The 22,759-nt window shown below is 38.9% G+C and overlaps 2 protein-coding genes and 1 long non-coding RNA gene across 4 annotated transcripts in view; 2 read left to right on the forward strand and 1 right to left on the reverse strand.

Moving 5' to 3' along the window:
• Positions 1–22,759, reverse strand: part of LOC126399224 (exostosin-1) — a 388,340-nt gene that overhangs the window by 191,170 nt on the left and 174,411 nt on the right. The window lies entirely within an intron of this gene.
• Positions 3,555–7,145, forward strand: LOC126399229 (uncharacterized). The gene is made up of 4 exons (XR_007570863.1): positions 3,555–3,612; positions 3,710–3,825; positions 6,689–6,716; positions 6,871–7,145. It is a non-coding gene; the product is annotated as an uncharacterized LOC126399229 (long non-coding RNA).
• LOC126399226 (pteroicidin-alpha-like) lies at positions 9,948–11,199 on the forward strand. The gene is made up of 4 exons (XM_050059084.1): positions 9,948–10,035; positions 10,179–10,318; positions 10,849–10,888; positions 10,989–11,199. Exons 2-4 carry the CDS (start codon positions 10,180–10,182, stop codon positions 11,038–11,040), a joined length of 231 nt encoding a protein of 76 aa, XP_049915041.1. The 5' UTR covers positions 9,948–10,035; position 10,179; the 3' UTR covers positions 11,041–11,199.

Here is a 22,759-nt window from a genome sequence, read left to right on the forward strand (position 1 = left end):
GGAACCTCTCGTGTTACCTTACTCATCGCACCTAACAGATCCCTCCTAACGCCTAACGCTAACTCCTTACTGGCAGGAATAAGAGACATGAGACGGCCTTAAAGATGGCGGAGCTCGAACGACTTCCGGTTCAAGTAAGGAGTTAGGAGTTAGCAGTATAAAATAAGAGACTTGGGACGCACTGTCTGGAGAAGAGGTCTAATTAGGCAACATAAGTGAAAACACCTGTTGGTATTCAAGCTGTGTAATCATGTGCACTTACAACTAACTTTAGATGCCAACAGTTACTAAGTATCTTCTAAAAAATCCTTCCTTTCGCTGCCAAAACTTCATGTCAGTTTTCTTTTCAAATTTATTGTTGTAATGAAGCCCCTATCACTAAATGTGAGCTGTTGCTCAAGTTCTGTGGAACTTAAAATGGCCACTTTCTATGTTGAGCTCAGACTGATAAAGTGTCACATTAACTTGGAAATGTATTTTTTTCACAAATTGAGGGTCGTCTATCACGCTCACATCACTCAGACCATGTGCCAGAGGAAAAAGTTGGCCTGATATGGTTGTGCAAACCACAAAGAGGCTACATACAAAGACACAGTAACTTCTGCTGTTGGATGATATTTAGTTGCCGAAATAATTGGAATAAAAAATGTTATAAGGATCTTGGGATTCGGTGAATTTTGGGTCCCCAGTCATAAAATCACCATAACAATAATTATGTAATTTAATCACTACCGGGCTGTCTGGGCTTCTTTGCTGAGGCTGCTGCCCCCGCGACCCGGACCCGGATAAGCGGAGGACGACGAGTACGAGTACGAATCACAACATTACTTTGTCTTCTGTCCTAAATATGACAATATTATTTTAAATTATTAAAATTACTTTTATGCTGATGAGGGCGAGGTTTTTGCCCTGTCCCTTGCCATGATTATTGTACTTCAGCAAGACTTTTCATTCATAAAATGTAGGCATAATGTTAAAATGTTCACATTAACATGTTGTTTTAAAACTGATCTTTTTGTTAAACAGTAATTTTGGTAAATAAATATAATAAATATCAATTTATCAGTTTCCCCTGATTTCATGTCAACCCTGTTACGCTAACAAAAAACAACAAAAAAACTATGCAAAATAATGGTACATTCCAGATTTGACATAACTGCATATTTATAACTAGGAATATTAGATATATTCATACTTAGGTCAGTAACAGGGTTGACAAAACTATCACAACATTAAATAGAACAACTGTCAAAACTGTACAAAATATGAAATTCCACAGCCTGAGATGGCACAATACAATTTCTTGTAACTTTTAACTGCCTTTAATCCCTGGCTACTTAAAAAAAATAGCAATTAAATCTAAATTAAATTTCAAGTTTTCAAAGTTGAAAAGGCACCGATTTCGTGGAATGACCAATAACCATTTAAGACAATTTTATGCCGCTGATAGAATGATAATACAATGTCATAATAATGCAAGTACACCCTTTTAGAGAGCAATAACCTTTCAACTCTTCGAAGAATTTTATGTAAGAATATTCTGACATTATAACTGTAATGTGAAAAAAATAAAATAAAATATCGGAACATAATCCAGGTATAGAGAGTCATTCCTTTACAGGCAATACACTGTAAATCCAGTTTCTAAATGGTTAGGACCATTGTTAAGAAAAAGTCCAAAAGTAACAACATACCAGCTATGCTGCTGAAATTCTCACGGAAACAAACAGGTATGTAAACATAAGGACAATATTGTTCGATGTATCAGTATGACCTTGATCATTCTTGCTGACCTTCATAAAATGGTAACGCAAGTCTCCGCACAGGCCCATGAATACCTTACATTGGCACATTTCATACGAATCATATCAACGTTTCTAAAGTGATTTAATACATGACCAGAGGCCAGTACTACGAAGCAGGATTTGGAGTTAGCGAGGTAACTTCAGGGTTAACGCTGAGTTTTCAGTACCACTAAGCTGGTTCTCTATCAGGATAAATCATCGTGGCAACTTATGCTGAACATCTGACCAATCAGATCAAAGAAGAAAAAAGTATCCATGGACAAAAGTCCGGAGTGTCAGGTAAAAAAGAGTAGGCCTGTCTATTGTTATTATTTAATACCCTTTACTTCAGCAGCAGAAACAGTCTGTCATTACTTTACAGTGTTGTATGTGACATATTCATCATCATCCAACTAAACTAATGTCGCGACACGACACGGACTTTTTGGATAGTATTTTCAATATTTCTACATTTCAGTTATTAGATTACAGAGTATCGTTTACTTCTAATGCCACTGACATTTTACTGTCTTGCAGTCACACGTTGGGTACCGTTTCATCTCATATGATATGAAGTAGCCTACTTCATTCATGGTTCTGATGATGTCACTCATAATTAACACCCCTGCCTCTTTCACATGAATGCACTCGTGGCTGGATAGGAAAACCCAGAGCTGACTGAACTAGTTGATAACCAGTTTTGTAGTAGCCGTTATCCAGACGGCCAATGTTAGGGTTAGTCAAACCTGATAACGAGAAGATATCCTGGGGAAGCTGAACTGGCTTCGCAGTACAGGCGTCAGGAGGTGGAGGGGGGATGTTGAGTGTCAACTAGGCGAGATGGCTGTCAAGCTGCAGACCACTGTTCAAGACCAAAAAACAACTAAACCGGCTGTGTTGTGATGTGTCATTGCGTTGTTTCCATTAGCTTTTAGGCTTCACTCATGGCTGTTTTCCAGCAAACTGTCAGTGTTTTCCATCGCCGTTTTAGGCTCCAAACATGGGTGTTTTGTTGCGACCCATTCACAGGGACAGTGCCATTAAAAGCTGCTGTTTTTTACCAACACAGCACTACTTCTCCTGCTGGGATTGTGCCTTTCAAACTGGGTATTTTAAGTCCAAACATGATCTTTTCCTAATCATAACCAAGTGGTTTTTGTGCTTTAACAAAACTACATGTTAGTTTCAATGTTTCTACTACATAATAGCATTCAAATGTAACATATCCTTGGCTTGCAGAAACGTTCACAACCAATGTTTTCTGGTGACTGGGTCACCAGGAAACATTGGTCACTTTAGGAAGGGATATCTGAATAGCCAGTGTGGACAGAAGGAACAATTACAATATCCAAAACCTGTTTCATTGTACATACAGGTAGCTGACCATTCTTTTAGGACTTGCAAAATTGTGAACCCATCCTATGATGCCAACAAGCGAGCCTGCATTTTTTTTATATGTGTGACTGTCAAAATCATTCTACCACCATATTAGGGCTGTTTTTCAAATGTATTTAGTAAGAGTTAAATTGGCCTGTTGTCTAACAGAAGACAAACATCACGTTCGCACACCTCAAAAACCTTAAATTTGTAGAAGTGGGATTGGAAATTGCGATTAGATCAATATTTTGTAATGTGTCTAGACAGCTTGATGTTGCAAAATACAATGAAAAATACAATATTACTAAATTAAAAGTGTAGTCTGAGAAAATTCATAGATCTCTGTCCCTATAAAGAGGCAGGTACCTCAACAGTGAGGCTCAGAGGTTCACATCACCTGTAGATCTCACACTGCTCTCTTTGATCTCTCTTACGTTCAGTCTGTGGAAAGGTAAGCAGTAAAATTCTATATACATATTGCTTTAATGAAGTCTAATGAAGCGAGCTGTTTCTGAATGTGACTGCTGTGATGTGTTCCTGTTTTTCAGGATGAGGTGTATTGTGATCATTCTGGTGCTGACGCTGGTCGTCTTCATGACTGAACCTGTGGACAGTCGGGGCTCAAAACTTTCCAGATCCTTCTGGAGAAAAGCAAAGAAAGGAGGTGAATCACAACTGAACATATATTCAGTTTTAACTTTAAGCAAACAGGGTTGCAGCTGCTGAACAAAGCACTGCTATGAGATGTTTACGGGCACTTCACACGCATTGGAAATCTTTACTTGCTTTTGTTTTAAGTTCTGTGTTTTACTATATATTTTTCAGTACTGGCAGCTCAGTGGTATTTGTTACAAAGCACAAAACTAACACTTTAACAAGATATAATACAGAAAAATATAAGAGCATCATGTACTGGTTTTACTTTACGTAAAGTTCCCCATATAAGCAGTAAATGTTTGATAAGTGGGTTTTACATATTTTACTATTGCTATCAAGCAATTTACCTAAACTTAGGATAGATTTTTTTAAACCCATAACACCGCAACACACCTACATCACCAAGGTTGAGGACTAAGAGAATAATAATAATACAGATTAAAAAAAGAAAACATAAACTGTTTACGTATTTAAAATAATATAAGTAATATAATAAAATAATAAAATAAAATGTATTCCATAGACAGTTTAAATTTGTGGTATTCTGAACATAACTACTGTTTCTAAGAAGAGATTACTTGAGAGGAAAACTTTTTTGTTTTATGTGCTCTAACACTGTGTCCTAACTGAATGTAACACGAGTGAGCGTCAGCAACAAAATCAGTTTGACTGTGCTGTTTCCAACTGCAATGTCCATGATGGCCGCGAGCCTTTGAGCTGAACTTACATCAGATGCCTGATTTCTACTGATTCCTGTTGCTTGATTTTAACGCTTTGCAATGGATGAAGAGCTGCTGATCAAGGAAGCTGAAATGAAGCTTCCTAAACACCTTCTTATTTAACTTCAAAAATGCAACTATGATGGCAGCTGGCTTGAGGAGGGCCAGGGGGCTGAAAGTTTCTGGTACATGACCAGCGCTAAAAACAAGCCAGGCTACCTGCTCTTGGCTGTATTGTATCACATCATCTGCAAATATCACAATATAAAATGTGTGTTTTCTGTTTTAAAGGTGAAAACATAGATGGATAAATTACTTGCCCATCTTTTCAGTGGTTACATCCTCCAGTTGGGTGCACAGCTGATCGGTAGCCCATGTGGTTTGTTTACATGATGTAACAGAAATGTGTGGACAGAGAGCAATTCTCGCTTGGTGTTAAGACACGGTGTTAATTTCATAGGAGGCAGGCATATCGCATTAACAGATTTTTTTAAAAGTGTGTGCAGTGCAGCTGCCACACATCAATTGCAGAGGAGATCTACGCCCAGGACACTGATGTGTATTTTCAACATGGAAATATGAGACCCAGACAAATGAGCTCAGCAAGACGATTCTTCAGTATTCCAAAAGTAATCCAAAAATTGTAGAATACATTACCTAGTTGGAGTAATCTAATGGAATATATCACAAATTACATTTCAGGGCATGTTTTCAGTAATCTGTGATGGATTACGTTTTAAAACTAATCCTACCAACACCATGCAACACACAATTAGCCACAAAGTAAATTTTCTGCTTAACATCCTAGTGTGATGATTTAACCCTGCTTGTGCTGCTTACAGACACCTGTCACACCTATTTACACCTTTGAACCTGGGGAAAATTGGTGTGATTTCTTTTAGAAACATGGTGGGAAAGGCAATGAGCAACTTGGTAAGAAATGTCCCACAAATTTACAGAAAAAAAAAAAAAAAAAAAAAAAAATATTAAAAATAAATTAAATAAATTTTTGGGGCCGATGCCGATTCCGATATTATGGAATAAAAAAATCTGATAATCGATATATCGGCCGATTAAATTTTTACGTTTCTCAATTTAACCCCCCCCCCCCCAAATACCTGCTTTTGATGGCACTCGTAACACTCGTTACAAAGATATAAACTGAAGGAAGAACATTTTACTATTTTCAAATACTTTTATTATCAGAAATTGTGTGGAACAAGCAGCATATGAACAATCTGAACACAAAATAAATCAACAATATGATGTGCAAAAAGGCAGTAAACCTATGGGAAATAAAATAATCATGCAAAGTCTATATGAATTAAGACATTCACATGTATGTTCACAGTACCAGAGTTCTTCTTATTATTTCCTTTTTGTTTTTTGTTTTGAACTAATAACAAATAACTATTTTCTTTTTCCTTTGTTTTTCTTTTTTTGCCTTTTGTTCTTGTTTTTGTTTTTTTAAATTTCTTGCTTTTTTTTTGTGGTCATTTCTACTTTGGTTGTTCATTGCCTTCTTCCCAAGTTTTTTAATAGAAATCAAGCCAATTTATTCTACATTTCAAAATGCAAACAATGCACAAACTCTATTAAAACATGGCAAAGCAGACTCAATATGAAATCATTCTTTCAGACACTAGCATTTGCTTTCCATCCAAGAGGAACACACAGTCAATCACAGCACAACTTGTTAAATGTGTGCATTTTTGACAATACACTTTCATAACTGCACGGTATACTGTAAAAGTGATGGAGTCATGAATAAGCCGTTTATGAGGTTTTTTGGAGGTTTTTCACATTCGGGATGTGCTGTTTACATAACCACAGAGAAATAAGGTTATTCATGTTGCCTGTATACATGAAAAACACCAGTACAAAAAAACAAAGAATAAGACACACCCCAGCCACCCCTCTCCTCTGATAAATAAAGAACAGTCCCTAATTGTGTTTAGAGTTTTGAAAATCTGGCTACAGATGAGACAAAAGGATGCTAGCGATTGTTTAAAAAAAAGAAAAAAAATGTATTTCAACTGTTTTTTTTTTAAAATTAATTTCTTTTTTTTATTTAAATACTAAAAAAATCCAATAATGTATGCTTTGACATTGTTCTAATGTCTTTTCATTCTCATCTCCTTGTCTGTTTAGGTGGCAAATTCCTGAGGTTGGCTGCAAAGTAAGGGCTCATGACTAGACTTCACTGTTATTTGGAATTGTTTTTAAGTGAATATTAAACAGAAATATATTATCTATAGAAGCATAGTGAATGAGGTGAATTAGCCAGAATTTCACAAACTCAAATCTGCATCTTAATTCCCTCTCACGTCAAGGTATGGACCTGCCTTGGTGCAAGCAGGAGACCAGGATCAAGCTCCTGCAGATTATCAGGCCTGGGAGTTGCAGATGTGATATTAATAAGCTATGCTCTGCTGGGGGAATCATTGTCCCCTAAATATAATGCTTTGAGCTTTGCAATGCAAGAAACAAATGGATCAGCAAACACACCGGTAGTTTTAGGTTTGCAGGAATCATGTAGAGATCATTTGGGCATCAGCTCCAGTTGGTTTTAAAAATATGAATTGCTACCTGAAACTCTCCTGATGAATAAAACTGCAACACAAAGAGTCAAACTGTGCTTGGTGTTTTTATTTCAGTGAATATAAAGAATGCACCAATGAGAAGGCAGATTGGTACTGACGCTGATACTGACCTTACAGTATTACACAGATCAGGTAACGGATCCAATTTAAATAGTTTCTTTGTCAATGTCATTAGAAAATACAGTTATACTGTCATGCACAGTTAGAGCACTGTCAGTATTATGTATTATGATATTATTTTCTAAGACAACAGTCCTTTAAACACACCAATAAGGATGTTAAATGTTTCCTCTCAAATGCCTTATTCACACTGTTTGCACAACATTTTGCAGATATAATAGATTAAATTCTTCCCTGTCAACCAGTGGTGGAATGTAACCAAGTGCATTTAAATGCAAGGTCAAGGTACTTGTACTTTAGTGGAGTGTTTGCATTCTTTGCAACTTCTGCAGCATTATACTTCTACTCCACTCAGTGTGTGAACTATACTGTGGCCTCTGAGGGAGCTTTTTTTTTGGGACTGATGCGTAATGATCAATTAATGACTACATCAAACCTCCACAGAGGCATCTACACCAAACATCAAAGTATAGTCAAAGATAAACAGAATATGACACGAAATGGTATATATAGGGCGGTCATCAAATTCAAATGGCTCATCTAGATCCAGTTGGTCAAAACTGGGTGAAAATTCAGCCATGACTACTCCAAACAGAGTAACTCCTTGCGTTTGTAAGGTCACTCCAGCTGTAACTTCCTGAAACAACTCAAATCTCGCAAGACGTGAGATTTCAGAGCCAGACTTTCACTCTCTGAGTGAGTGTTTTGACTTGCCACAACAAACATGTCCGAATTTTTACCCGATTTTGACCAACTGGATCTGAATGAGCCATTTGAATATGATGACCGCCCGTATTTATTTGAACACGGAGTACATGGACGTACACGGACGCAGAACTCATTGAAATTCAAGAGCTGACGAGGAGAGAGAGGGAGCAGCAACAGGCAGAGGAACATGTCCGAATCCAGCTAAAGGTAAACACAGACATTCATTTTTCCTTTCCGTTATGTTGTCGGATAATTATACTAACCATCCGAGCCTATCTGTGTGAAATAAATGCACTTTTAGTGGATGTATTTTGACGTTGTTTGACGCTGACTGAGTGCCCTATTATTTAATATAGCACGCGCTTATGGGCTGCAGGCAGGTCAGCCCTGGCTTCGTACTGGAGAAATGCCAAATATTGAACATCCTATCACTCATTTAGACAAAAGTAGATCGAAAAATAGGGCCTAGGTTGAAAAAAACCCCATTAGTTTCCCTTTAATAGCAACAATTTCAAACACAAGTACACAAATCAGCTTCACTATAACTCGCAGCATTCACAGACAAACACTTGTCTTTATCTGGACACATTTTCCCCACAAATACAACATGCTAACATTATTAGCATAAGCCTATGGCATTTTACATTGTATAAATCAGCCTAGTGGCTAGCGGACTTTTCCTCTACTAATATGAAGCCAGGGACTACAGCGACATTTAACAAACATTACGAAATTGGGTTCCATTATATTTTGTGGAGGCTTTTTTGTCTTGGAAGAGCTTTGTTTCCACTGAGGGAAATGGTTTCAGCTTACAAAAATAGACAGGAGGCCTGCGTCGCCGCGTCATGCAGTTACATTTCTGGGGAGATGCATGACAAGAGCTTTCCCTCCGTTCATTACGCTAATGAACCAACTCACCTGGCTGCCAGACGATGCACGGAAGTGAATGCTCTTGTCGTCCAGTCTCTTCGGTGGAGAGAGACGAGGAAAACAAACACGCATGAATATGGCAATTAATCCCTTTTAATTTACCGTGCAATTAACCGACTCATCGCATATCGTGACAGGCCTAATTATGATTCCCAGCCCCGCCCACTCCCGTTGACTTTTTTTCCCATCTCGTCCCAATCACGTGAAGAATAGTGAAACTGATTCCCATCCCGTGGGAATCCCACGGGAATCACGTGACCCGTGGGACTCCCGAAAAAATGTCAGCCTCTAGTGCACATCAAGCTACAGCGTAGGTTATGGCGTCGATTCGAAGCAGAAAATCCTACTTAAGGTCACATCAGCTGTTGCCAGATCTTGTGAGAATATGTTGCTGAAACAGAAACATGTCTCGAATAAAGTTTCTCCTGATTTATGTGTGTGAAAAAATGCTATTTTAGTGTCAGAATGTTTGCTTGTGAAAAATTTGTCCAAAATTTACTTTAGTGACTATGGGGCAAAGGGCACGGTCATAATCTGTACTCATGTTCACATTTTCCCATTGGATTGAATAGACTCAGGACTGCAGCTAGTCTCCTACAAGGGCAGGGCAGTGGTCAAACCCATGTGTCACAGATGCAGGAAATTAATCTAAAGTGGGTTGTCTTGGGTTTATCAACAGTCACTAGTATAATACAAAGCAGCCACGGTAGACCTACAGTACACTGCAGGTATATTAACTAAAAACCTCTGCAGTCAAATCATATTTTGGGTCAACTTTTAACCTTGAGCTAAGACATACAGGCTGTTGACAGGACTGAACCCTTCAGAGAGACAAATCCTGGAGCTACTGGGGGAATTAAAACTTAAAGTTCAGGATGTTTCTCAACATGTGGAAATAGAGTCGAATCAGATACTGCTTGAAAATTCTTAAACATCTTGTCATCTTCCTACAGAGCTTGGCATTGCACAACAGAGTGACTAATGACGTGTATGTTAATACTGTGAGCATAATTTCACCCCTGTCCTATAAAAACATAAGTACATCACAACTGTTAGGCACAGACATTCACATCTCCTGGAGATCTGTCAGTGGCTCACCTCACTCTCTTTTAGCTCTGACTATCAGTCTGTGGACAGGTAAAATATTTGTCTTATTCCTTTAATGTCTTTGGGGTATTCAAAAAGCATTGGTGCTTCACTTGTAGCCCTGCTATACTGCTGGATACGTGGGTATGTTTAAGCTACATATTAAGTGTTTGTGATGTGTTTTGTTTTTCCAGGATGAGGTGCACCATGATCTTTCTCGTGTTGTCGCTGGTCGTCCTCATGGCTGAACCTGGGGAGTGTATTATGAAACACCTTCGAAATTTATGGAACGGGGCCAAGGCCATATACAATGGTGCCAAGGCGGGATGGACAGGTAAATCAAAAGTGTACTTCTGTACTGACTTTTGAAAAGATTCACCTACAATTTACATCAACAACAATTTTACATACCGTAAATCATGCATAAATATGCTTTTTTTTTGGAAAAGCCATGTGGAAAGGTGGCAGCATTGAAAGGTTAAGTGACACTGTGTCCACTTCAGCCCTGTCTCCTCAAAGTTACGCTTATATACAGCTAATCTGAAACAGCAAATATGTCGAATTGGGATTCTTTTTTTAACTGATTTCTTTTCTCCCACCGAGACATTAGATTTTTTAACTATAATTTTTTATTTCAATGTGACTTTTAGTGACTGTTTTTGTTTAAATGCACTGGAAATGACTAAAGAATGCTAAATTGGTTCACTATTTGCCAGTACAATATTGTTGTGATGATATCTGATTTTCATCTTGAAAATATTCAGCACAGTGATGATAATCAAGTGCATCATTAATGCACAGATTATTTAAACATTATTAAATCATGTTTAGTAATTAAATATTTTCATCTCTTTGTCTGTTTAGAGTTTAAAAACAGCCTCCCCGCTGAGGAGACGGCTCCAGGGTAAGGACTATAGACTAGTAATTGCTGTTAATATCAAACAAGACCAACTGAAGATACCTCAAAACCTAAAATTCATATCTGAATTTCTTCCTTTGACTAGGCCTGGATCGAACCAGAAGAGTCCTCCAGCAGGAGGAAAAACCAAAGGCTAAACCTTGTTAAAGCTGAAGTTATACAGCAATGCAGTTTTTAAGCTGTATAGTTTAGCGGGTGGAGGGAAATGCATTGTCCTATAGACTTCTACAGTTTAGTGCTTTGCAACGGATAATAAACCTGAAACAGATATCAGGTTGCTGAAGCAAAGAAGAAAATGTTTTTGAAAGAAAATGTGAAATGGCTTAATACTGCAAATTGTCCTGCTGAATAAAACTGCAAAGAAAAAAGTCAGACTCTGTTGTGAGTTAAGTTCTTGTGATTTCATATTGACGAAAATTAAGATAGTTTTTTATTTTATAGGAATAATATTGGGAGACATGAAGGTATCTGGTTCTTTTAATAAGCATTTGAGTCTATTGAAAGCAGCACAAGCTCACACAAAGTTTGTTCGACACCTTGACATATCCCCATATTTTCACTTGTCATTGATTATAAACAACACCTACGATAAAGTCCAATTCCAAAGACAAGGTCCCAATTTTTTGCCCAATCTAGTCAGAAGTACACTCCTGCCTCTCAGGAAGCATTCCCAAATGGATCCCTTACAGACTCATTGACTCAAGCCCTAAGCCCTTACAGACCTAGGACCAATTCCATTTCTTCCCCTAGCACTTGTCTTGGCCCTTCCCCTTGGTTTTGCGCGTTCACGTGATTGGGGGACTGAAACTGAGTGTTAAAATGTGCAGAGTTGGGCACACTGTTTGATAAGCACCAAGATAATGACTCATCATCACTACATGAAAGCTATCTTCAGAGCAGTGCAGACATTAAAGCTACGTGGCAGTGGTGGCTTGTAATACTGAAGCGTCTTCATGTTCAATGAGTTCTTGTCAAGGAAAAGTGAAACGCTGTATGTGGACTGTCACCTCATTCACTACATGATAAAACACAGGACTGATTCCATACCAGCATTATTGTTGTGAACAGTGGCAGCCATTGTAGAATTTCCCTTTCTGAACCTGAGTCCTGGCCGGTTGCTCCTGGGTCAAACTGAGGCTGAAGTGAACCCTAAAGAGAATACAGTGGTGCATTCCAATCGCCAAGTAGTTCCCTGTTAAGTAGACTGCACAGGGAGCTCGGCCATTTTAAGTAAGATTCTAAACCCCAGGTAGCAAACAATGCCCAATTCAAAGAGAAACTGTGTAAGGAAGAACAACAGCTCATCTCTTCACCGGAAGCTGACAAGCAATATTACCCATCGGAGCAGCTGATGTGACTCCATTAAGCACCACCAAACTCCAGAAAAAACGTTTGTTGTCCTTTATGAAACAGTAACAGTAAAAGTGCTACAATGAAATGATTGCTTGTGCCTACATTGCTTTTTTTGTTCAATTTTATTTGTGTGTGAGTTCTCTCAATAAAGTTTTGCCAAATAATTTTGTCAAAACTTTGGGTTAAACCATAGCCACATTTATTCGCGGGTTACATACATTTCAGTAGAAGTAGCTTTGTAATGGTATGAATTTTCATTTCAATATATATTCAATATTTTATTTCAGCAGTAGCAGCAATAAGTATTCAAGGTGGTTTATGTTACAGTAAAGGTTCACTGTTGGTTAATCTCTGATGCTTTTTGGAATGGTAAATTGACCTGTACTTGTATAGGGCCTTTCTAGTCTTCTGACTACTCAAAGCACTAATTACACAATGAGTCACATTCACCCATTCACACATGCAGTCGTACACTGGTTGCTGAGACTGCCATACAAGGTGCCACCTGCTACTCAGTGTACGCCAGCCATTGAGAGCAAATCGGGGTTCAGTATCTTGCTCAAGGGTACTTCGAAATGCTTCTCTATGGAAGAGCTGGGGACCAAACCACTGACCTTACAATTAGTGGATGACCCGCTCTACCTTCTCAGCCACAGCTGCCTCAAAGGCTCACAAAATAAATAACAAAAACAAATAGACGGACTGGGAGAAGACCCCTTTCCTTTTCAACCACTTTGGTGGTTTGAATCATCATTTAATCGTCAATTATAACGTCACAGTTTTTGTTAGTGTCAAAGTAAACCAATCACAAACAGGAACTGCTAATAGCTAATTCGCCAAACTTTTAATAGTGCAAATTTGCCAAAATGTACACAAACAGTAGTGCAGTGTTATGGTAGTCTGTGCAGTCTCATTTCCAGCTGCAAAACCAAAATAATGAGCTTTTTGGCACTGCTGACAGACCTATTACATCATCTAGGTATGAGGATCTCTTTAATAAGTAGCTCTTAAGTCAGTTTCTAATGTGACGTAATGACGGTTAAACTTTTGCGTGCCTCTTTCTAACACTAGACCTTCAGAGAGAGGAGTCCAGGCAGGCCGAGGTGTCAGAGAAACGGATGATGGATCTCTCTCACTGTCGCCTGAAAACAACCTAAAGGGCATCATAGACCATCCCCGAAAATGACACCTTAATCTCCCCCATAGAATAAAACAAACACACACCAACCGAGCAAGCAAAGTTTGTTTTGGGCGGATGGGGCTCCGCTTAAAACATATCGATTGGAAATGAGATGTGGTCAGAGGACGGATGAGGTTAGAAAGGTATGTGTGTGTTTGTGTGTGTGAGGGTCACCCGTGTCATTGGCAGTGGTTGTTTACCTAGAGGCGATTGCTGGCCTCACACACAAGCCCTGCCCAGACAGAGGAGCGTGGTAAATAATAGAAGAGCTATGACAGAGGGCAGACACACACAAACACAGATCAGCATCAAGGTTAAAGATGGGTGTGGGTGTAATGGGAGAGCTCTTTATCGACACGTTATTAATACATGAGGGGGGAGGGGGTCATGTAGTCGGCGTGGATCCTGACATCTGCATATCAAATGCATGAGAGGTCTGTATGTCTTGATGACAGTTCAGTCAATATGATTTCAGCCGCATCGGAGAGTCAGGTGACTTCCCCTCACTTACTCACCTTACACATTCTCACCATTCATATTAGCTGTTGAGCCACTGGGTGAAGATCAAGTGCAATAATAATAATGATAAAAATAAAATGGTTTTGAAATGGTCTTCTCTTTTTAGTGGCACAGAAAACAATCCTGTTGTGACTATAGTGGTTTATGGAGTCATTAAAACTGAAGTAAAAGTAAATAACATCCACAACAGCCAGCTTCATTTCAATAGAATGAATTATCACCCAATTAAATTAACAATTTGGAGGAACTTCAGTTAAAATGAAAAGCAAACTGTTTGTTTATGTTATATAAACATGTCTGCCGCATGGTCCCACCACACCTTAAATAAGTTGTTGATTAACCAATAATTGTATATCATGAAAATGGTGTAAGAATTTAAACCTGGGCTAAAGTCACCATCAGAAGAGAATGATCAAAAAAATCACGTCTGCTATGAATTCTCAAGGAATTCTACATGATTTATGATTTGATATGATTTTACGAAGTGTGTGACTGTGTGTGACTGTATGTGTGTGGATACCAGGAAGATTAAGCAATGCTAATGCTGGTGCTAACTGGGATACAAAGAAATAAAGAAAGAAAGAAATTCATGAGACAATCAAGAAAAAAATCAAATGATGACTTTTTCATTAAATGGGCCAAATATTCCATTGTTTCCAATTTTTAAATGTTTGGAATTCTAAAGACAGTATTTCATTTTATAATCAAATTAAAGGTCTGGTGCAGGAGTAGGCAACCTGCAGCTCCGGAGACATATGCGGCTCTGTAGCCCCTCTCCAGTGGCTCCCTGTGGCGTTGACAAAATAACATAAAAATTACATGAAAATGAATAACAATTTTCATCTTAATTTATCATTATTGCAGGTCTAAAGAAATTCTTCCATTCTCAAATTGTAGAAATGTGTATCCTATGCACTGAATTAAAAAGTAAAAGGTTTTAACAATTTGTCAACTAAAATGTGCGTCATGATTAGCGTGGCACCTTTCCTCTGAATTTTGCCAAACCTCAACAGCTGTGGCTAGTTTTGAGCCTTCCTATATAGGCTAGCAATGGATTCCAAATCCATACAAGCAAAAGTCTCAGGGGAAAATGCAGAATTTAATGGTGGGTGGACAGATTTATTTGCTTTCATGTTAAAGTTGAGTTAGGTCAAAGAACCAAGGAATCATAAATAGCCCACTGCAGAGGAACCATCTTGTTGTTGATAGGCTCATTTAGATGCATTGTTAGCATAAGGCTCAAATATGTTTTGCAGCTCCAGACAGATTTTTGAATTATATTTAGTCAAAAATGGCTCTTTTGATAGTTAAGGTTGCTGACCCCTGGTCTAGTGTTTAGGATTTAGTGGCATCCAGTGGTGAGGTTGAAGAACTGAAACTTCTCTAGAGAACAACATTGGCCAACATGTCTGCCATTAAATGTCCTTAGTCTGACACACTGGACATTTAATTTAGACAATAATCTACGGTTCAATCAATGGAAAAAACAATTATATGCAGCACATAATCCTAATTTCACAAAATCCATTAACTGACAACTAAAAAATTTTAACAAGGCATCTGTTTTTCAGGGTTTTTTTTTTTTTGGTTTTTTTTAACTTTCCTGGAGTGGCCTCTTGATGCACGCCTTTGAGAAGTCAGTCAGGGCAAACAAGTAAGAAGGGCCAAATATGTCATCAATCATCAAAAGCTTCAGGACAGGAACACAACAGCACAGTCGCTCCATCTCTGTCTCCCACATTTTATTCTCCCCCTCCAGGGCGTAAATATACACAGTACAGGCAGTGCGGTTGCACTGGGGCTCGTAAGGTGGGGGGCCCTCCAACAATGCATTGGGTGGAGCCCTTATAAATGCCGGCTACCTTGAAAATGTGTTCAAAAAAGAACTCTCATTAAATAAATAATAATTAAAGAAAATACTTTTCCTATATTTAGCCTTGGAAAAGGCAACTTCTTATTCTCTAACTATAAGAATACTATTCTACACATCAAATATTCTATGACTATAAATTAACCATTAACTATAAGCTATTATCAATCAAATTCTTAATTTCTTATTTTCTTTAAAATATTTTGTTATAAATAGATATGCAATGATGATCGTTGGGTCATATGTATGTTGCTTGTATCCAGTGTCAAGTCTCTGATCATGTGATGAAACAATATGTGTGATAGCCTGCACTAGGGCTGACATAATGGCGCGCACTGGGGCCCATCGTAACTACCATACAACACTGGTCCACCGCTTCTTTAAATACCTAATTACCCCAATTTATTTCTAAAACAAAATAAGAGAATGTTATGCATGTCCTTAACAGAAACACTTCAGTCACTGCTTTTTCTTACGTTTGCGATTGTTCCTATCATATTTTTGTAATTACGGTATCATCTGCAAAGAAAAAAAAAACTGTCAGTAAAATATCAATATTATTATTTTATATTGTGGACAAATATGACAAGCATTTTGCACACCACAGGTCCACAGTCCTAGGGACCTTTTTTTTTTTTTTTTGGTCAAAATCCTGCAAAGCATTGTTGACCCACACAGACCAATCTATTTTAATATTACCTTTTATTTTATTCAGTGAACATCTGAGGACTGAAAGCTCCTTAATATGAAGAGTGGAAGTGATCAAGAGTGTGCAGGGCTATTTTTTTTTCTCCCAATTTTAAGCACTTTGTAACTTTTTCTAATAATTATTTTTACAAGACTGATTATTTTATTTTGAGGCAGATGGATTTCAACCTAATTTTTATTGTTGTCAGCGCCTGTTGCTGCTTCACAGATTATTGTTCATGTCACCCTGAGAGCTGCTCGTAACACAAGCACTACATACAGTGGAAGTGGAAAGTGAGGTGGGGCCACGGACAAAAAAAAGAAGAAGAAGAAAAAATGAGACGATGAAGATGTAGTGAGGATGGTGAGGGTGAGGAAAGAGTGTAGGAATAATAATAGAAGGGAACCAGGTTTGAAATGAGGAGTGTGGCTATGGGATCATGTTGTACTGCTGTGTGTGTGTGTGTGTGTGTGTGTGTGTGTGTGTGTGTGTGTGTGTGGTGTGGGTGTTAAATGCACTGATCAATATGGTGGATGTCACCAATCTCCCAAGTAGTGACCGAATGTGGATACAATCCCCCAGAGCAATTACCTCTCTCTCTCTCTCTCTCTCTCTCTCTCTCTCTCTCTCTCTCTCTCTCTCTCTCTTTGTGTGTGTGTGTCTGTGTGTGTGTGTGTTAGCTCGCTCTTATTTTTCGGCTCCTTGCTCGTCTCAGCATGGAGCGGCAGAGAAATAAACAGTTTGACAGGTAGACAACTGACATACAGAGAGACATTAAAAACAAACAGGCAAATAGGCAGAAAAACAGACAGATATACGCAGTGGATATCAATAAACATATCAAAAATATCTTATCATGAACCTTCAAATTTTGTTGTTTCACTGCCTCCAGGAGCAAAATGAAAACCACTCACTTCATTATTTCCTTTATTCCAGATTTTTTTCATAAGAAATTTTGTGTTTCAGCTGCAATTAGATGAAGGTTTGCCTCAGCACTGATGGCTTTGTGCTCTTGTTAGTGTTTATGTATTGGATACAGGACTTCATAAAGGAAAAACAGCAGGTTAAGAACATAAAGACAGTGGTTCAATAGATGAGAGTAGGGGGATAAATCAATACAGCATAGTATTGCGATATTTTGCGTGGCAATATTGGATCGATACACAGGCGCCAGGTTTCGATATTTTCTATACATTAGAAATTTTTGCAAAAACACATTTTAATAATACATATTTTGGTACTAAAATAATCAAATTTAATTGTTTTTTCGGTCCACTAGGTGGTGCTGATGTTTTGTTTTGTTTTTTCTGGTGAGGTCAGCAGAGGTCTCACTCAGTGACATTCAGCAGGAAGTTCATCAAAGCAAAGATGGAGGCACCGGAGAAAGAAATCAGAAACGCACCATCAGTGTTTAAATCAAACATCTGGATTCTTTTTGGATTTTTTTTTAATACATAAGGAAACAAGGAATTGGATGAGACACATGCTATTTGCAAGCAGTGTCATTAAAGAATAAAAATACTCTGGGAATACTACAAACATGAGCGCTCACCTCACACTCCACCATCCAGAGATAGCGTTAGCCGCTGACAGCCAAGCTAATGCTCAACGGCACCGAAAAATCAGCCAACACTGGACACATTTAGCTCGACAAAACTACATCCAACTCTGAGAGAGCAAAGAAAATGAACACAGTCCATCTCCTACTTCATGTGCAAAGATATGCATCCATACAGCATTGCTGAAAACGAAGGCTTTACATGCTAAAAACACTGGAACCCGTGCGTTGACTATGAAACGGCCCTTGTTCCCGGTGTTTTTTCACCGACACAGCCGTAACCAAACGCAACGGAGAAGTTGAAGAATCTGTGAGTGCAGCAGGAAGGGTGGTATTAACTTGTGATGCCTGGATTTCAAGGTCAGTGGATTCATATGTGACTATAACAGCACATTATCTCACAGAGGACTGGCGACTGCTGTCTCATGTTCTCCAAACTAGAGCAAATCACACCGGAGCAAATACTTCAGACCTCGTGCAAAATGCAGCACAAGAATGGGGGACTGTGGTTGTAACAGACAATGCTTCTGACATGGGTGTTGCCATTCAGTTAACAGGATACCTGCATAAGAAGTGTTTCACTCACGTGCTAAGTCTGGCCTCAGAGAGGGCGTTAAATCTGCCAACAGTTCAGTTTGTCAGGTGTTTGCAGCATCTCTGACAGGTTTTATGACGGTGTTGGTCAGCCTGTCTGCTTTGCATCACAGTTTGCTGCAATAAAAATGATTAAAGTCATTGGAACAGACTGTCAGGACCCAAGGTTTCCCAGCAGAACAGTGCATTATATATTATATTATTATTATTATTATTATATTAATGTTTTGGCTGATTGGTTTATATACACCTGCTTTTAAAGGCCCAAGAGTCTGAAGCACCACTAATTAAAGGGCACCACCAAGCAAGCGGCACCATGAAGACCAAGGAGCTCTCCGAACAGGTCAGGGAGTTCTGGAGAGAACTCTGAACATCCCACTAGAGACCATTACATCCATTATTACAAAATGAAACTATGTCACCATAACAAACCTGCCAATAAAGGGGCCGCCCACCAAAACTCAAAGACCAGGCAAGAAGGGCATTAATCAGAGAGACAACAAAGACACCAGATAACCCTGAAGGACTGAAGGAGCTGGAAAGCTACACAGCAGAGATTGGAGTATCTGTCTACAGGACCACTATGAGCTGTACTTTATGAAAGGCCCATTAAATTACAGGTTGTAATGCAACAAAATAGCAAAAACACCAAAGGGGGGCCAAACACTTTGGCCAAGGCACTGTGTGTTTTGACTGGTATTTGACATACATCATAAAGACGTGCCAGCGCACTGTGGTGGAAGTGTATTTTCAGCTTTAGAAATGACATCTAAATTACTATCTACTATCACTTTTTAGGACAATTATGTGCAAAGCTGACGGAAGCATTCTCCGTTTTGTTATGTCCACTCTTCTTGAGCTGAGTATTAGCAAAAGCCTCCTTGAGCTACAACACACACACACACACACACACACACACACACACACACACATAAACAGATATGCAGCCTCCCCCCACTGAGTAAATCCATTAAAAGTTGAAGGCTTGTTTTGATTCCGCTTTCTGGTTTGACTGAGCTTCATAAAATCACTGCAGGAGGGCCGTGTACAGCTGTGTCATCCTCGACTGTCAGCGCTATACATGACCGGGTGAGCCAGCAGAGGGCTGTGTAATACTTCATGTGTATGGGAGTTTTATGTGTATTCATGTGGCACATCTAAAGAGACAGTTTAACAGCGGCCATGCAGTGAAAGCAACACACAAGCAGCAGCAGCAGCAGTAGCAGCTTCAGTCCTCGGCTGCTTACACTGGATGCACTGGAGAAAATATTGACTTGACACGTAAAAAAGACACCTTTGGTTGAGCAGGTGTGCATGTGAAACGCGTGCCATCACACAGCAGGTGTACACAGCTGCAGTGGATAAAGTAAAAGCATATTTGTTCCTTTAAACAGACAACCAAAAAAACGGTGAAGCGTGACTTGTGTGGACAGGAGGTGGGGAAACTGTATTGAGCTGTGTGGCCCCCAAATGATGCACACACGGATATGGAGCACAAGTCAGTTGTACAGAAAATTTAACAAAAAAATGTAGCTATTTAAGTCATTTATCAAGTAACGATGCCAAATACTTGTCAAGTGTAGCTTCTATAATGTGTGATTGTAGTGGGGTTTTATTGTCTTTAAATTAAATACCTTTAAGAATTGGATCTCCACTCCGACAAAGCAAGTGATTTAGAGATGTCACTGGGTTGAAAGGAATTGTGATGGAACTTAATTCACAATTTTCGGACATTTTATATAGACAAAATGATTAATCTGTTGTGGTATCATTGTTAGTTATAGCTCCTAATATACACAACTGTAGATACACAAGAAGACACATTACAAAATTTCACACTGATGGTGATTAGCCATTATTACCAAGATTCTTTGTTCCCCCTCTCCAAAGTGGCCCCCGTTAAATGATAAAGTGCCTGAGCGAGACATTAAGAGAGACGCACTCAGCAGACAGAAAGAACAAGACTAACTCCTTTTCTTCTGTCAATCCACCAAATCCACACAGAGAAAGAAGGAGCTGTCTGCTCAGATCAAAGTCGAACACAAGCTTGATGCTCGGTAACAGAGAAAAAGCTGTGATCCCGGTGTCATGCAGGCTGATCTTATTACAAACCTCATTATGTGTAGCAAAACACCACATGGCAGATTTTTTTAATCCAAAACTCATGAAATGAGAGACAGTCACAAATCGGGGTTAAGACCTGCTGCTTCACACAGCGGGATTAAACCTGTGAAGCGTAGCAATCATAACATGACCGCCCCCTTGTTGTATTAAAATCATTTATCCCACTCAGTTAACAGCCACTCAGGAGGGAGTCTGCTGGTGGGATTCCCCATGAATGTGTATCGTATGTTGCATTTCTATTGTACTTTACTGATGCTTTTAAAATTTGAGACTAAAACCTTTTTCAACAATTCTTGCTCCCAAAAATTTGAAACAGCAAATACGTTTTTAAGGGAAAAATAACGCCAAGCATAGGGCTGGGCAATATATCAATTATCAATTATTTTAATGTCACAAAATGAGACAAGATAAAATCGAGACAGGCTTGAAATGTTGACTCTGAAGACAACCATTCATGCTCACATTTACACCTACAGCCAATTTAGTCACCAATTAACCTTCATGTTTTTGGATTGTGGGAGGAAGCCGGAGTAGACCCTTTTACTGTTAGTAAACAGTATGAAGTTTTTTGGTGGGCGGGGCTTAGCTGGAAGCAAAACAATTCTCCACAGACATTGGCCAGCGCTAGCTAGCAAATTCTTTTGGCTTGTTTTGGATGAAGATGATACGAGTGGTGCATTCTGAAATATTCATTCTGAGTGTCAAAGCGCACTCTGGTACAAACTGGACCGTTCATAAGTGCGCTGTCTGAATGAACCGTTTGGTTATCCAGAGCACTGCACTCTCGGAGTGGCAGAGCACACTCTTGGCACTCTGAGGAGACGGAGCAGCTGTGCCAAGCGGAGTAAATGTGTGATTAACCTAACTGTTCATTACTAAATGTAGAAATATAACGCTCCATTTCTTCAACTATCAGGGCTCTCATTATAGTGAAGAGCGTCAGACTGAATTTAGGGACGCACCATGTCAGGTCACTCACTCTACAGGACTGCGAGTGTTACTTGAAAAAGTAAACACTGACCAACAGGACCAGACTGGCCGACCCGTATGCTCTCACTCAGTGGATGGATGATGTCACAGGAAGCTTTGTGGTTGACTATTATGCCAATCTTACAAAGGAGGACGACACCTGAATGGTATCCTCTTAATACCTCCCTGATGAGGTGGACATGATAACTCTTAATACACATAATGTTATTCATCCCTTCTACAGTAAATACTTTTCCATGACCTGATATGAAGTGTGCACTGCACATGTAGCATTTTTGATGATCGCCCCTGCTTTGTCCCATTCGTCTTTTTTGTGTTGACGGGCAGAGGCGGTTGGTATGTTCAAATTTAAGTTTTGAGCCCTGACTCCTATTCTGGCTCCCAATAACACTACAAGACGACATTTTAAGACTGCTATGTGGTGGAGAGTCCTGTTTTTCCTCCGGCTAACAAACTGGAACCATTGTGACATCAACCCTAAAAGGGTTTGTCACCTGAATCTGTAAAGTAACGAGTAATCAGCAAAGTGTGATCAAATAACTAAAGTGGAAATATCAGAAAATGGAAATACAGAAGTAAAGTACAGAATCCTAAAACTGTATTTAAGTACTGTATTTGAATAAATCTAATCTAGTTAGTTACTCTCCATCATTCAGGCTAGGTAGGCTACTATATTACAACTTTAAAATCAGTATGATACTTGGGTGTTTTATTTTATTTCAGAGATTAAGCAAAAACTGAAAAACATATCCAGTGTGGTATTCTCAGATACGCTGCACAAACACCCTCCGAGGGAATTTCGAAGTAAAACCATCTAAAAATAAGGAGAGATATGTTTAAGGCTCTGTCCATTTGTGTAATTAGAGCTCCTCCAAAGACAGTCAAATTATGTTATTTTCTTGCTGTTTATTGTTCTTGCTTGATTTAGTATAAAAACATGCCTCTAGCTGGGTTTTGATTTGAAATACAAAACTGTTTCC

Source organism: Epinephelus moara, chromosome 12 (assembly GCF_006386435.1).
Source record: "Epinephelus moara isolate mb chromosome 12, YSFRI_EMoa_1.0, whole genome shotgun sequence".
NCBI lineage: Eukaryota > Metazoa > Chordata > Actinopteri > Perciformes > Serranidae > Epinephelus > Epinephelus moara.